Here is a 13,053-nt window from a genome sequence, read left to right as displayed (position 1 = left end):
AGAGTAAAAGCCCATTCTTAATTTAAATACATTTGTAGGTCCAAATTACACCACATGTTACGTTATGCATGAACTGTTAATTAAAGACATAAGTAAAAGTTCAAGTTTAGTAGAAAAAAACTATCACATTTCGAATGGTGCCTAGTTACAAGCTTGACGTTGACACTCGAATACCATACATGAAAGTGAAACACAGTATGACTATATAAATTTATGTCGAAACACTGTATAAAATGATTGTACACAGTTTGCATTCACTAAAAAAAAAAATGAATGAGTTAGAAAATGCTTGAAGCCTTCAACTCCTCTTTACTCCCAAATTTTCAAAACAAATTATTCTACTACCAATTGCATGTGTTTCGACATCATTTGATTTTTATTCTTTCTAATATATTAATATATATGAACATACTATGATTTCCTTATGTATATAGCTTTTTTATTTAATTTAAAATATGTATCAGCATTTGTGAAGTGTTTGAACACAATAGAAATCCTTATGTACAAACTATTAAACCAACACAACGAAAAAACTAGTAAAACAATATAATCTTACCCATAATAAACCAATCTCGTAAAGCCAGTATTTCTGGGCTTCCATCTCAAGTTTGTGAAAAATTAAAACTTGTATTTTTAACCCACTAAAATCAGTTTCTATTTTGTCATTATCAGTATTAGTTTTATTTTAATACCATCATTTACAAAGTGATTTGTTAGAAATAAGCGAGCATCTCATCTCCATCCACATATATAACTAGATATGTGTTATTAAAATCATATAAAAAAAAATGGAGAGAAAGGGAGAGATGGTTGTCAACATAAATTGACAGTTTTCATTTCAGTAATGATTCACTTATTAAAAAACAATTAAAATATATTTATATAGTTAAAATATTTTTTTTTTGAGAAACTCTTGATGGGTTTTGCGATGAAAGTGTTCTAAGGTTGCCCACATGAGATTTGAAACAACTAATGAGATTAGATAATATTTTCTAAATCTTCATAATTTTTTACATTAAAATATTTATGAAAAGGAAAGAAACAGCATATGTAAATAATATAGTTGTATACAGTATTAAGGTATTTATAAAAAGAAAATAAAGAAAAAAATAACATATGGATATAAGATAAGTGTAAACTAGAATACATAAATTAATCAAGCATTATTAGTCTCACTAATTTTTTATAGTCTATTTTATGAGTTTACCACATCTATTTGTAATGATCTTAAATATCTAATTAATATTTTAAAATATTATTAAATTTCAATATTGATATAATTATAAAAAATACAAATAATAAAGGAAACAACAGAAATCCACATAGGATTTTAAACATCCAATCACAACTAGCTCTATCATTAAGTTAATTTTTTATTACTTTTAAATATTAAAATACATAAAATGAAAATAATATATATATACACAAAAGAAATCTAAACTTTTTCTATTGGAAATAGATCATTAGTTTTTTTATTGGGATACATAATATAATTCATATTAATCTCACTAAGTTTATAAATATTTCATTTGATAAGTTTATACATCTACTGCACACTACATTGATGAAAACTGGCACTTGAATAGCAAGATTTTGGTTTTATGCGAACTTAAATCTCTTTACACTGGTGAAGAAATCTCTAACAAGATTCTGGAATGTATGAAAGAATGGGGATTGGAGAAAAAGATGTTTTCTATTACCTTAGATAATGCAACAAACAACAACAGTATGTTGAACATTCTCAAGGGTCAACTTCATATGATTAGTGGTAGTGGTTTATTATGTGATGGGAAATTTATGCATGTTAGATGCTGTGCCCATATTATGAATCTGATAGTGAAGAAAGGTTTAGATCTAGCAAAAGATGTTCTGCACAACATCAGAGAGAATGTGATATATGTTAAAGCATCTCCAAAGAGGAAAGATGTTTTTGCTGCATGTGTTGAGAGAGTAAAGATTAAGAGTGGAGCAGGGTTATCACTTGATGTTTCTACCAGATGGAACTCCACATATGAGATGCTTGTAAGAGCTTTGAATATATATTGGTTCTATTGTTTATGGTTCTCTGTTGCCTTATGATCAGAAAATTTATCTATGTAGTAGTACTTTTATTATTTTTGCATTTTGAAATTAGAAATTATGAGATTATCATGTTAAGTTTGTTTAGAGAACTTATGTTATTCTAAAATATTTTGATTATTTCTAATCTCTATTATACTTTTATTCATATATCATTAATATTAAATATACAAGTTATACAATCTTTAGTTTTTTTTTTTTTTTAAAAAACAAAAAAATTCATCTGAATGGGTCTAAATGGGCCAAATAAATGGGCAGAGTCTAAACGGGTACAGAGTCTAAACGGCCAGGGTATAAACGGCAAGATATAAACGGGTCCTAAACGGGCAGGATTTAAATGGGCAGGGTCTAAATGGACAGGGTAGTCCCATTTTAACATCACTACATCTACTAGTGAGTCATATTGTATGGGATGATGGTGTTGGGAAAACCACTCTAGCTAGACAATTTTTTCATCATGAGACGGTGCAGCGTCATTTCAGTGGATTCGCTTTGGTGTTTGTTTCACAGGAGTGTAAAAAGCATGTGTGGCGGGTGATGTTATAGAGCATTAGGCCGAAAAATGAGGAACCGAGGATTTTGGAGATGACAGTGTCTGGACTGCAAGATGAGCTGTTTAAGCTACTTGAAACCGAGAAATGTTTGATTGTCCTTGATGACATTTGGAGCAGTGCAGTTTGGGAGCTTATATGTAGAAAATGTTGGAAGAATCCAGGTCGATGATTTATTGGAAGAGATTCAACAAATGCTCAAACATTGTGGAGGGTTACCATTAGCTTTAAAACGTACTGCTTCCGGGTGGAGAAAGGTACACAACAATATTGGATCTCATATTGTAGGAGAGATTGGTGAAAATGGATACTCAAATGTGTTATCTTTGAGTTATGAAGATTTACCTTGTCATTTGAAGCACTGTTTTCTGTTTTCTTTAGCTTGCCCATTTCCCGGAAGATTATGAGATACAAACAGACACATTGTTCAATTACAGGGTCGCAGAAGGAATAGTGATGGTGCATAATGAAGAGACTACTATTGTAGATGTAGCTGAGGATTATTTGGAGGAGTTGGTTAAAAGGACTAAAGGAGTATGGATATTAGTGGGGAAGAGGAACACTGTGACATCAAGAATTGAATCTTGTCGTCTGCATGACACTGTTAGAGAAGTCTGTTTATTTAAAGCCAAAGAAGAGAATTTCATACAATTTTTCAATGCTCATAGCCTTGTCACGAATGCTACTAACGCTCCATCACCTGCTGTGTCCACCAACAGATCACGCAGACTCGCTGTACATTTGGATGACGAAAATGAACCTAGTATATTTCAGCAGGGACAGATTCGAAACCCCAAAGCAAGGACCGGTACCTTTTGTATATCACTAGATATTTCAGTCCTTGAATATTATCAACAGCAAGTTTTCGAGGTTTAAGATCACTTAGAGTCTTGGATCTCTTTGGAGCTCAATTTAGAAGACGCAAGTTACCTTAGCTCATCCACTTGAGGTAATTGTGTTTGAAAGAGACAAACTTGTTTGTGTTGCCGTCTTCTATGGGGAATCTAGTGCTGTTGGTTTTTTTTGGATTTAGAGATTTACGAGACAGTGGTACCAAATGTCTCAAAGAAGATGAAGAACCTGAGATATCTTATGTTACCTGACGAACTAACCAATAAAACGAAGTTGGAACTAAGTGGTTTACTGAAGTTGGAGACCCTCAAGAACTTCTCACTACATCACAGTGTTTCAGTGATGCACCGAGCGACAAGGTAAAACTTCCTCTTCAGGGTTAACGGAGGCACAACAGGAAACCACTTCAATAGCAACCTACTCAACATCTTATTGACTAATGATCCAAAACCAATTAAGTAATTCGTCTAGACAAATCAAAGACCTTTTCTTATCATATCCATCCATCTATACATCTGATTCAGTTTTCTAGAATCAAGCAATGTGCTCTTCCTTCTCCCTGTACAATCTTGTTGCATAAATAGTTTTCTTTTTCTGAATTTGTTCTTCAATTTAGCTTTTCGGATAGTGTTGCTATGAGATCTTCCCGAGCTTTCTCTAAAGCACTTGGGAGATTTTCAGGCTTTCTGCCGCCTGCTTGAGCGAAATTGGGCTTTCCACCACCTCCTCCGCCACACAGCTTAGCTATGGGGCCAATGAATCTCCCTGCTTGAACTCCTAGAGAGACTACTCCGGGACTAAATGCAGCAACTAAACTAACCTTGTCTTTTTCTGGAGATGATCCTAGTACCACAGCTACTGGATCTTCCAATGTGCTTACCAAATGCTCAGCTGCACTCTTTAATGAGTCAGCATCAGTGTCATCCATCGACTCAACGAGCACTCTGAAGAAATTAAAACATTCACAGGAAGAACTTTAGTTGATATTATAACGTTAGATCATGTGTCAAATTCTCTGAGCATAATTATCATACAAATCATTTATAAAAGAAAACAATAGATTTTGTTACCTTATAGCCTGTGAAGTTCCTACTGTAAATGCTTTGTTCGATATGACAGATGCTTTATAGACCGCTGCTTTTGAACGCAAGTCTGAGGCTTCTTTTCTAGCAGCACGGAGTTCCTCTAGAAGATTCTCCACTCTGCTTGTAACATCCTCTGCTTTCACCTTCAGATTAGACCACAAGACAATTCTATATGTCAAAAGTAACTACTACCCTTGAAAGCATCAAATATGATATTGGTTGACAAAAGAAGCAAATGTGATAATAATTATTCGGAGAAAGGAAAACTCTCTAGAAGCGGCATACCTTGAGAGTCGAGCATAGACGTGTCATTTGAGAATCTCGTGAGTTTATGTATTCAATGAATGCTTCACCCGCAACCGCTTCAATACGTCTGATTCCAGATGCAATGCCCTGTTCTGAGATAATCTTGAAGGCTCGTATCTCTGCAGTATTGCCAACATGAGTGCCACCGCAAAGTTCCATGGAGACACCAGGGACTTCTACTACACGAACCTGTGATTAATGTAAAGGTTCTATTGGTCAAGCCAAATCAACTTATAACCAAACTGTAACAATTTATACACTAATGTGGTTCTCATAATTCAGGCTTCACAACTCTCTTACCTCATTTTCATCATATTTTTCCCCAAACATTGCAATTGCTCCAGCTTGTTTTGCATCAGCAAGAGGAAGGACCTTTGTTTCAAGACGTGTAGCATCCCCAATCCACTTATTGATGAGGCATTCGATTTCCTCAAGCTCGTTAGCATGCAGGGAGCGATTAAAATTGAAATCGAATCTGAGGCGGTCAAAAGCTACTAATGAACCAGCCTGTGATGTTTCTTGTCCTATTACTTTCTTAAGTGCGGATTGCAGCAAATGGGTGGCCGTATGGTGAACCTGGAAAGTTAACAAAAAGGATCAAGAATTTGAAAAGGAAAGAGGTAGTTGGGGATATTGAAATGTAAAATGACTTTTAAAGGTACCTTCGCTCGTTGCCGTAAGTCTGCATCTACCGCTGCTTCCACCTCCTTGCCAACTTCCAGAGCTCCACTTTTTACAATGCCCTTGTGAACAAAAATTTTAAGAGACTTCTGCACATCACTTACCTCAACAACAGCTTTCTCTTGGTTCCCATCACTGCTAACATAAAGAAAACCATGATCAGCAATTTGACCTCCTGATTCAGCATAGAATGGAGTTCTGTCCAGCAAAATCTCTACATCACTGCCTTCAGAGACCCTTATCACAGGCTTCCCATTCACCAAAAGACTTTTTACAACAGCACGAGCAGAGAGACTGTCATATCCAAGGAACTCAGTGTCTGCAATATTTTTCGTGATGTCAGCATCGTCTTCAACTGTCAGTTTTACAACATTGTGAGCAGCTTGAGATTGACGCCTTTGATTCTCCATTTCCACTTCAAAACCTTTCATATCTATACTGACTCCACGTTCTTCAGCAACTTCTGCTGTTATCTCCACAGGGAAGCCATATGTGTCATACAAAAGAAACGCATCTTTCCCATCTAGATAAGGTTTATTCTTAGTTTTATCAGCAACTGACAGGGCATCGTTAAGCTTTTGGTCAAGTAACTTTTCTCCTCTTTCCAAAGTTTTCTTAAAGTGAAGTTCCTCTTGTCTAATCTCCTCAATGATGCGTGGAGCCTTTAGTTTTACATCTGAGTCAATATATGTGCTCAATTCTATCACCTTTTCAGCAACTGTTGGCAAAAACGCTCCCTTTGGATTACCATTTCTATCCCCATTTATTCCGAGAGACTTCCCCTTCCGAACTGCCCTTCTTATTAGTCTCCTTACTACATAACCTCTGCCAATGTTTGAAGGCGAAACACCGTCTGATATGAGATAGACAACTGCACGCATGTGATCTGCAATTACTTTTAGACTCGTCTTTGCCTTGTCATTTGCAGAGTCGTATGAGATATTCGCCAACTCTGAGATCTTCGCAATGATCGGATATATTAAATCTGTCTCGTAGTTGTTTGGAACCTTCTGAAGGATTTGAGCCATACGTTCTAGACCAAGACCAGTGTCTATGTTCTTCTGTTTCAAGGGCTCAAGCAATCCATCTTCCGTCTTGTTATACTGCATGAAAACCAAATTGTAGAACTCAATGAATCTGGTATCATCCCCGAGATCAACATCTTCATCATAACCTCTCTCGGGATAGAAGTCATAGTATAACTCTGAGCATGGACCACAAGGACCAGTTGGTCCACTGGTCCAAAAGTTGTCAGCTTCACCCATTCTCTTTATCTGCTCAACAGGCACACCAACATCATTCTTCCAAATTTCAAAAGCTTCATCATCGTCTTCGTAAATGCTAACCCAAACTCTATTAGCAGGTAGCCCAAACTCTTTAGTTGATAGCTCCCATGCCCATCTTATCGCTTCTTTCTTGAAGTAATCACCAAAGCTAAAGTTCCCAAGCATCTCAAACAAAGTATGATGCCTGGCCGTTTTGCCAACATTCTCCAAATCGTTGGTACGTATGCACCTTTGCGCAGTGGTTGCACAAGGAACCTGTCTAGGTACCTGCATCATTTCAAAAAGTCCCACCAATGTTAAAGGAATAGTCTCTAAATGCAGGAAAAAAAGTAGTGGTTTGGCTTGAACTGTTGTTTATACCTTTCCAAGGAAGATAGTCTTAAACTGAAGCATTCCAGCAATTGTTAATAAGACAGTAGGATCTTCTGGTACAAGAGACGCACTTGGAAGCACTTTATGCCCACGAGATGCAAAGAATTCAAGAAAACGCCGCCGTATTGAGTCTCCACTAACGTCATTGGACTGACAAGCCTCCTTAGCGTCCTCAGACACCGGATGTACTGACACTGAAATCCACATAGTAAAGAATTTCAGTCCCCAAAATTCAATAGAAGAGACAAAAAAAAAACAGATTATGTGGAAACACAATAAGTGCAAAAACCTGATGAACTCTTAGCAATCATCTGAGGTGACTGAGTTGATCTAGGAAGCAAGATAGAAGAAGGAGAAACACCTGTAGAGGTTCTGGTAACAAAACCTGCAAACCACATTTTCAATAAATTAACGCCGAGATGAGATGAATACTGAGAAACTTGCATAGAACACTGAAATCAAAGCAACAAGAAGAGACAATAAACAAAGCTCAAGAACTTTATTTATCAATCAAATTAGCGTGTGGTCTCTCAAGTTTCAAACAAATTGTAAAAATTTATACTTTCTAACAATCCTTTGGAGCCCGGTTAAGTTCATTGTAAGAAGCTACATCACTTATCATGTACAGACCAAGATGATTACAGTTTCATGGATACGAGCTCTGATCACAAAACCCAATTGGGTAGAAAAAGAAAAAAAAAAAAAAAAAACCCAGAATTCAAGTTCCCCACTAATTCACCTAGGTTATGAGTTTCTAACACTAAATCCTCAATCCCTTCAATTAATCAATGATGATTATATAAACAAAAAAAAAAAATAGATTGCGAAAAAGGAAGAGAAGAACAGAACCGTACGTTTAGAAACGAGAATACAAGAAGGATGCGAAAGCAAAATTGGTTTAAGAGGAACATCGAAAAGGTTTACTCTTGTCAAATTCATCGGAGAGTGTGTGTTTCAGACAGAACAAGAAGAAGAAGAAGAAGAAGAAGAAGCCACAGTGTCAGTAATGGCTGTGAAGCTTTTTTGTTTATCCACTTCTTTGTGGTTTTAAAAAATTTGATTAAAATCAATCAATTGTTTGTTTAAATCTTAAAACTAACTCGTTAAGGTTTAAGAGGGGGGAATCGTAAAATACCTTCGTCATTAGAGGAGGAGAGAGAGTTTTATCTCCCATTGAAGACAGCGACACCTTCTTACAGATTTTTGTTTTTCTTCTTCTTTTCTTAAGATTGTGTCATTTTAGGGTTATATAACTCTATTTATAATAAGTAAATAATAATTATTTGACCTCACATTAATTTAATTATTAATATGTACCAATTAAGAAGTGAATAAGGAAAATAACCCAAATTGATTTGTCTAATTCTTCAAATAAAACCCCAAGTAGAGTATATGACGAGGAACCATGACAAATGAATTTGTGGAAGACTTGATCGAGGATCACGGGTGGACATACTGAACAACCTTGGCTTTGTGTAATCTTGGACTTGCCTATCATTCACGAAGATCATACTTACCGATTCTTAGTAAGCTTGGACCATTCATAGAGAACTCGAGCTCAACAACAAAATTCTTGACATGGAGGGTACCAGTCCAAACCGACCAAATCCTTTGATTCATGTTCTTTTCTACTACTACCCAAAATCGAACTCAGGAACAAAAAAACTCAATTTCATTCAAAGAACAGAATTGCTCAACCAAATGAACTATCAACGATACATCCTAATGACACCTGTATTCAAATTGATTCATTTAGTAGTACATGAAACTATGAAAATGAGTTAAAAAGTCATTAAATCTCATCTCTTAAAACATATATAAACAAACACATTCCCCAAAAGGCAAAATTTGGGAGGTGAAAATGTTATCATGATGATCTCTCAAAAAGACCTTTGACATAAACCATGCCTTTCTCACTAAACTGAAGCTCCTTCCTCATCTCTTCAACTTGAACATCATCTCCTTGAACCACAATCTCATCCAATCTCCCTTTTGGTCCCACCATCACCTTCACCTTTATCTCCTCTTTCCTTGACGCCTTCTTCCAGTAATACACTCCTCTGCAACACACACACACAATCATCACCATTTCATTCACAAAAACACAGTCTCAGAGAGACAGAGAGAGAGAGAGGGCTTACGCGAGTGGACTGAGAAGGATGATGAAGAACCAATTGTTTCCAAAATCAGGAACTGTAATGGTTAGAACAAGACCAACACTTGCTAAGCTTATACATGTACAAAACGTAAGCAGAGCAGCTTGTCCTCTACTTGGAACCATCTTCCCTTCAAACCTTTTTTAATCAGGATCCCAACAACAATGTCAGTAACACAAACTAAACACGAAAAAAAACCCCAATCGAAAATTAGAAAACTTTTTGTAGCTTACGTGATCGTCTCTCCTCGATCAGTAATGTTAAAGTTCTTCCTTGTGAAGAAAGATAGAATCTCTCCAGCTACTTGCTTTGGTTCCTTCTTGACTTCAGTAACAACAAACGTCTTTCTCACTATCTGCAATCCCCACATTTGATTCAAGCTTAATAAAAAACCAAAGAAACTTGTGGTGAAATTTTAGGGTTTTGTTTGTAATTCGTAAAGTTCTAACCTTTGATTTAACAGAGCGCTTGATAAGAGACCAAAGACCTGGAACAGAGATAACAAACAAACCCAAAGACGTATAATAGCTAGCCAATGAGTAACCACCACCAGTCTCATCCATTAACAGTAACGAATTAGGGTTTTGTTCCCACCATTGATGAATCTGAACCGCTGAAGAAGAAACAACAGAGAGAGGCTCAACGATCATGGCGGTGACAGCAGAGACTCTGTTTCGCTTCGTGGTCATCCATTCCCGTCTCCGCCTTGGAAGCCCTTTGATTGTTACCTCTCTTGAAGTAACCCATGGACAAGACAACGGCGGAGTAATCAGCTTCGTCGCCATTGTCTCGAGAGCAGAAAAAAAAAAGCTTTCTCCTTGGCCAACCAAAAAAACTTAAACCTTTACAAGATTGGTCTATCCAAAAATCGAGTGGTTCTCATTTTTTTGTAATTTAAAAATTAAATGTTTTAACGGACTTTAATGTTTTATTTATGACAATACATTAGCTCTGTTTGTATGTTGTAAGAATCAAAACTCTGGTTTCTTACTTGCTTTTCTGAGCTTTTCAATTAATCAGTCCTGTGTGTTTTTTTCTTCTGTAAGGTCAAGATCTGGAAGAGTAGATTAGATTTAAAATGAGACCCACCAATTCAATAACGATTTCACCATCTTACAGAAGAACAGTCTTTATCATTAGATCTTCTCTCCCGACATAAAAATCAGACCAAACATGGTTTTGATTTTGCAATCTCTTCAAAGACTGTTTATAGTTCTGTGTGCCCACAAAGGTTGTAGCAAAACTAGCTAGGGACAGTCATAAATAAATCAGAGAGCATTGAGTATTGATTTTTTTTTTTTTTGACTGAGACCAAAATAAAATAAATAAAACTTGCTTGACAAATTAGTCCAAAGAGTTTTTATCCAATTGGAATCTTTTGATCAAAAAACTTTTGAGACCAACTTGGTTATTATATCTCCTTTGGCAATAAAGGCTATAAAGACATAGGTAGGTTGAAGCTAAGGTCAAAATCTTTCCCAAAATTGCTACTCTATAGTAAAAAAAGTAGCTCTGAGTCTTTCTGTACAAACACAATAATTTGAGTTCTTCAGACAGGGAGTTATCACCTTCTGCTAGTTCAACAGCTAGCCAATTGGAATCTTTTGATCAGAACTTATTCAACTAACTTGGCAATAAAGGCTTTGAAGCTAAATTCAAAAATCTCCTCAAGATGGTTTACATTACATTTAGAGAGTAAAATGTAAGTTTCTACTTATACAAGAAAGAAAGAATCACACAACAACATTCCACTCTTTGCTTCCTTTATATCAATAAATAATGTTTTTACAAAAGTTATATTTTCTGCACTCAATTGTCAAAAAATAATTGCTGAAAATAACCTCCAAAAAGGAAGTATAAAGGAGGAAAAAAAAAAAAAAACGAATAATAATAATAAGCTCAGCTGTTCTTTATACACTTAACACAAAACAGCTGATCAGTCTTCTTCTTCTTCCTCCTTGTAAGTTCTCTGATTGTTGTTATCTCAGAGACCTTACATAATATATATGTATATATATGTAAAAAGATGGTTCCTTTTTTAATCACTTTGAAGCTTTAAAAAGCTGACTTCCAAGAGTAACAGTTGGAGTACCTTCACCCATTACTGTTGTTAAGCTCACTTCTTTGTCCAGTATTCTCTCAAGCTCTGTCACAACATAACTCATTGTTGGTCTCTTCTCACTTGAAACATCAACACATCTCAGTGTCAATGTAATAAGCTCCTCAACTCCTTCTGCTGTGTATGTACCTCCTAGTCTCTCATCGATCATCATTGGTATATCCGCGTAATCCTTTAAGTTTTGCATCTGCAACTCTCAGTGCATACAAGTGAGATTACATTGGCAGCATTATGTGATCTGGATTTTGATTTCAGTTCAGTTTAGAGTGTGAGTACATACCCATTCAACTAGCGTCTGTGTTGAGCTTGAAGGGGATGGTTCTGATGCTTCTCTTCCACTTACTAATTCCAAGAGGAACACACCAAAAGCATAGACATCACTTTTCTCTGAAAATCTTCTGAACTCTTGAACCCTGCACAAGGGGAGGATCTAAGAAACTTTGATACAAAAACAAAGAGAGACAAACATAAGCCTCAAAGGTAACATTTAAATTACTCTGGCGAGAGGAAAATCTGATCTGCAACAATGTGGGAAGATGTACCAACATCCTCTCTTCCTAAGAAATTACGGACTCCTGCATCTGCAACCTTAGCAATGAAATTTTCATCCACAAGAACATTAGCGGTTTTGAAGTCCTTGTGTATCAATCGAGGACTCAGCGAGTGAAGATGCGCCAAGCCTAGAGATTAAAAAGAGGGTATATGCAAAGATCAGGACACAAGCTAGAGCTGGCCTCATATGAGTTTGGTTTTTGCATAGGATTGATTACCTTTAGCAGCTCCTATAGATATTGCAAGCCTATGTCTGAATTCTAGCCTATTTCCAGGTACTTTACCACCAGCTCCTAATAAAAAAAGAAAAGATCCAAATGATGATCCAAACTCATAATCTCAAACTGATTAAGATACCAAAATGAGAACAACAACATTAATCTATCTCTAATAAGGACAGAGAGTTACCGTACAGGTGACTGGAAACACTTCCATTAGGAACATACTCGTAGACAAGAAACTGCGTGTTGCTTTCTTGACAATAACCCAATAGAGTAACAAGATTTCGGTGATGGATAGACGATAGATAACGAACCTGAAAGAAACATGTAAGCCAGCCTCTCAAGACACTTATTGTTCAAAGACCATAAGCAAAACACTGAACAAGAACATTTGTAAAAAAAACCTCGTTAACGAATTCTTGAGTAGGAAGACTAGGTCTTTTCTTAATAGCTACAAGAACACCATCTTGAAGCAAACCTTTGTAAACCTCGCCGAATTTGCCAATACCTATAAGACTTTTATTAGTAAAACTCTTGGTGGCTTGAGCAAGTTCCTCCATTTCAAACCTTCTAGCTTCTCTCATTGACAACTCAATTGCAACATTTCTTCCTTCTACAAAAAAAATACACAAATAGCAAAAGTAATCATTTAGCTATATCATCCAAGAGAAAGTCAATAGAGAGAGAGAGAGAGAGAGAGAGAGAGAGGAATTGGGAAGTGTTGGATGGGAATTGTGACCTTGAGTAGATGGATCAGAAGAGCCAGTCTCAGAAGTTCTTGAAAGATTCTTAG

At 36.1% G+C, this 13,053-nt stretch overlaps 3 protein-coding genes across 4 annotated transcripts in view; all 3 read right to left on the bottom strand.

Moving 5' to 3' along the window:
* Nucleotides 3,888-8,425, bottom strand: LOC104710472 (alanine--tRNA ligase, chloroplastic/mitochondrial-like). Of its 2 annotated transcripts, none has more exons than XM_010427085.1 (8): nt 8,348-8,425; nt 7,502-7,597; nt 7,201-7,406; nt 5,536-7,107; nt 5,174-5,449; nt 4,853-5,062; nt 4,553-4,710; nt 3,888-4,426 (listed from the first exon to the last, which is right to left on the bottom strand). In XM_010427085.1, exons 2-8 carry the CDS (start codon nt 7,521-7,523, stop codon nt 4,090-4,092), a joined length of 2,781 nt encoding a protein of 926 aa, XP_010425387.1. In that variant the 5' UTR covers nt 7,524-7,597; nt 8,348-8,425; the 3' UTR covers nt 3,888-4,089. The 2 variants fall into 2 exon arrangements, with proteins under 2 accessions (XP_010425387.1, XP_010425386.1); XM_010427084.2 differs by lacking the exon at nt 8,348-8,425 and adding an exon at nt 8,067-8,277.
* LOC104710473 (protein COFACTOR ASSEMBLY OF COMPLEX C SUBUNIT B CCB1, chloroplastic-like) lies at nt 8,906-10,264 on the bottom strand. Its single transcript, XM_010427086.2, has 4 exons — nt 9,818-10,264; nt 9,602-9,723; nt 9,354-9,506; nt 8,906-9,272 (listed from the first exon to the last, which is right to left on the bottom strand). The coding sequence occupies exons 1-4, from the start codon at nt 10,151-10,153 to the stop codon at nt 9,080-9,082; spliced, it is 804 nt and encodes a 267-aa protein (XP_010425388.1). The 5' UTR covers nt 10,154-10,264; the 3' UTR covers nt 8,906-9,079.
* Nucleotides 11,111-13,053, bottom strand: part of LOC104710474 (nodulation receptor kinase-like) — a 3,963-nt gene continuing 2,020 nt past the window's right edge. Inside the window, exons 3-8 of the mRNA XM_019229757.1 lie at nt 12,665-12,873; nt 12,448-12,574; nt 12,258-12,332; nt 11,984-12,167; nt 11,768-11,900; nt 11,111-11,674 (exon numbers count right to left, since the gene is read on the bottom strand). Coding sequence (XP_019085302.1) covers nt 11,411-11,674; nt 11,768-11,900; nt 11,984-12,167; nt 12,258-12,332; nt 12,448-12,574; nt 12,665-12,873 — 992 coding nt within the window. The 3' untranslated portion in view covers nt 11,111-11,410. The remainder of the gene's footprint in view (nt 11,675-11,767; nt 11,901-11,983; nt 12,168-12,257; nt 12,333-12,447; nt 12,575-12,664; nt 12,874-13,053) is intronic.

This window comes from Camelina sativa, chromosome 9 (genome assembly GCF_000633955.1).
Source record: "Camelina sativa cultivar DH55 chromosome 9, Cs, whole genome shotgun sequence".
NCBI lineage: Eukaryota > Viridiplantae > Streptophyta > Magnoliopsida > Brassicales > Brassicaceae > Camelina > Camelina sativa.
The sequence above is the reverse complement of the archived record's forward strand: the minus strand, read 5'-3'. Positions and strand labels throughout refer to the sequence as shown.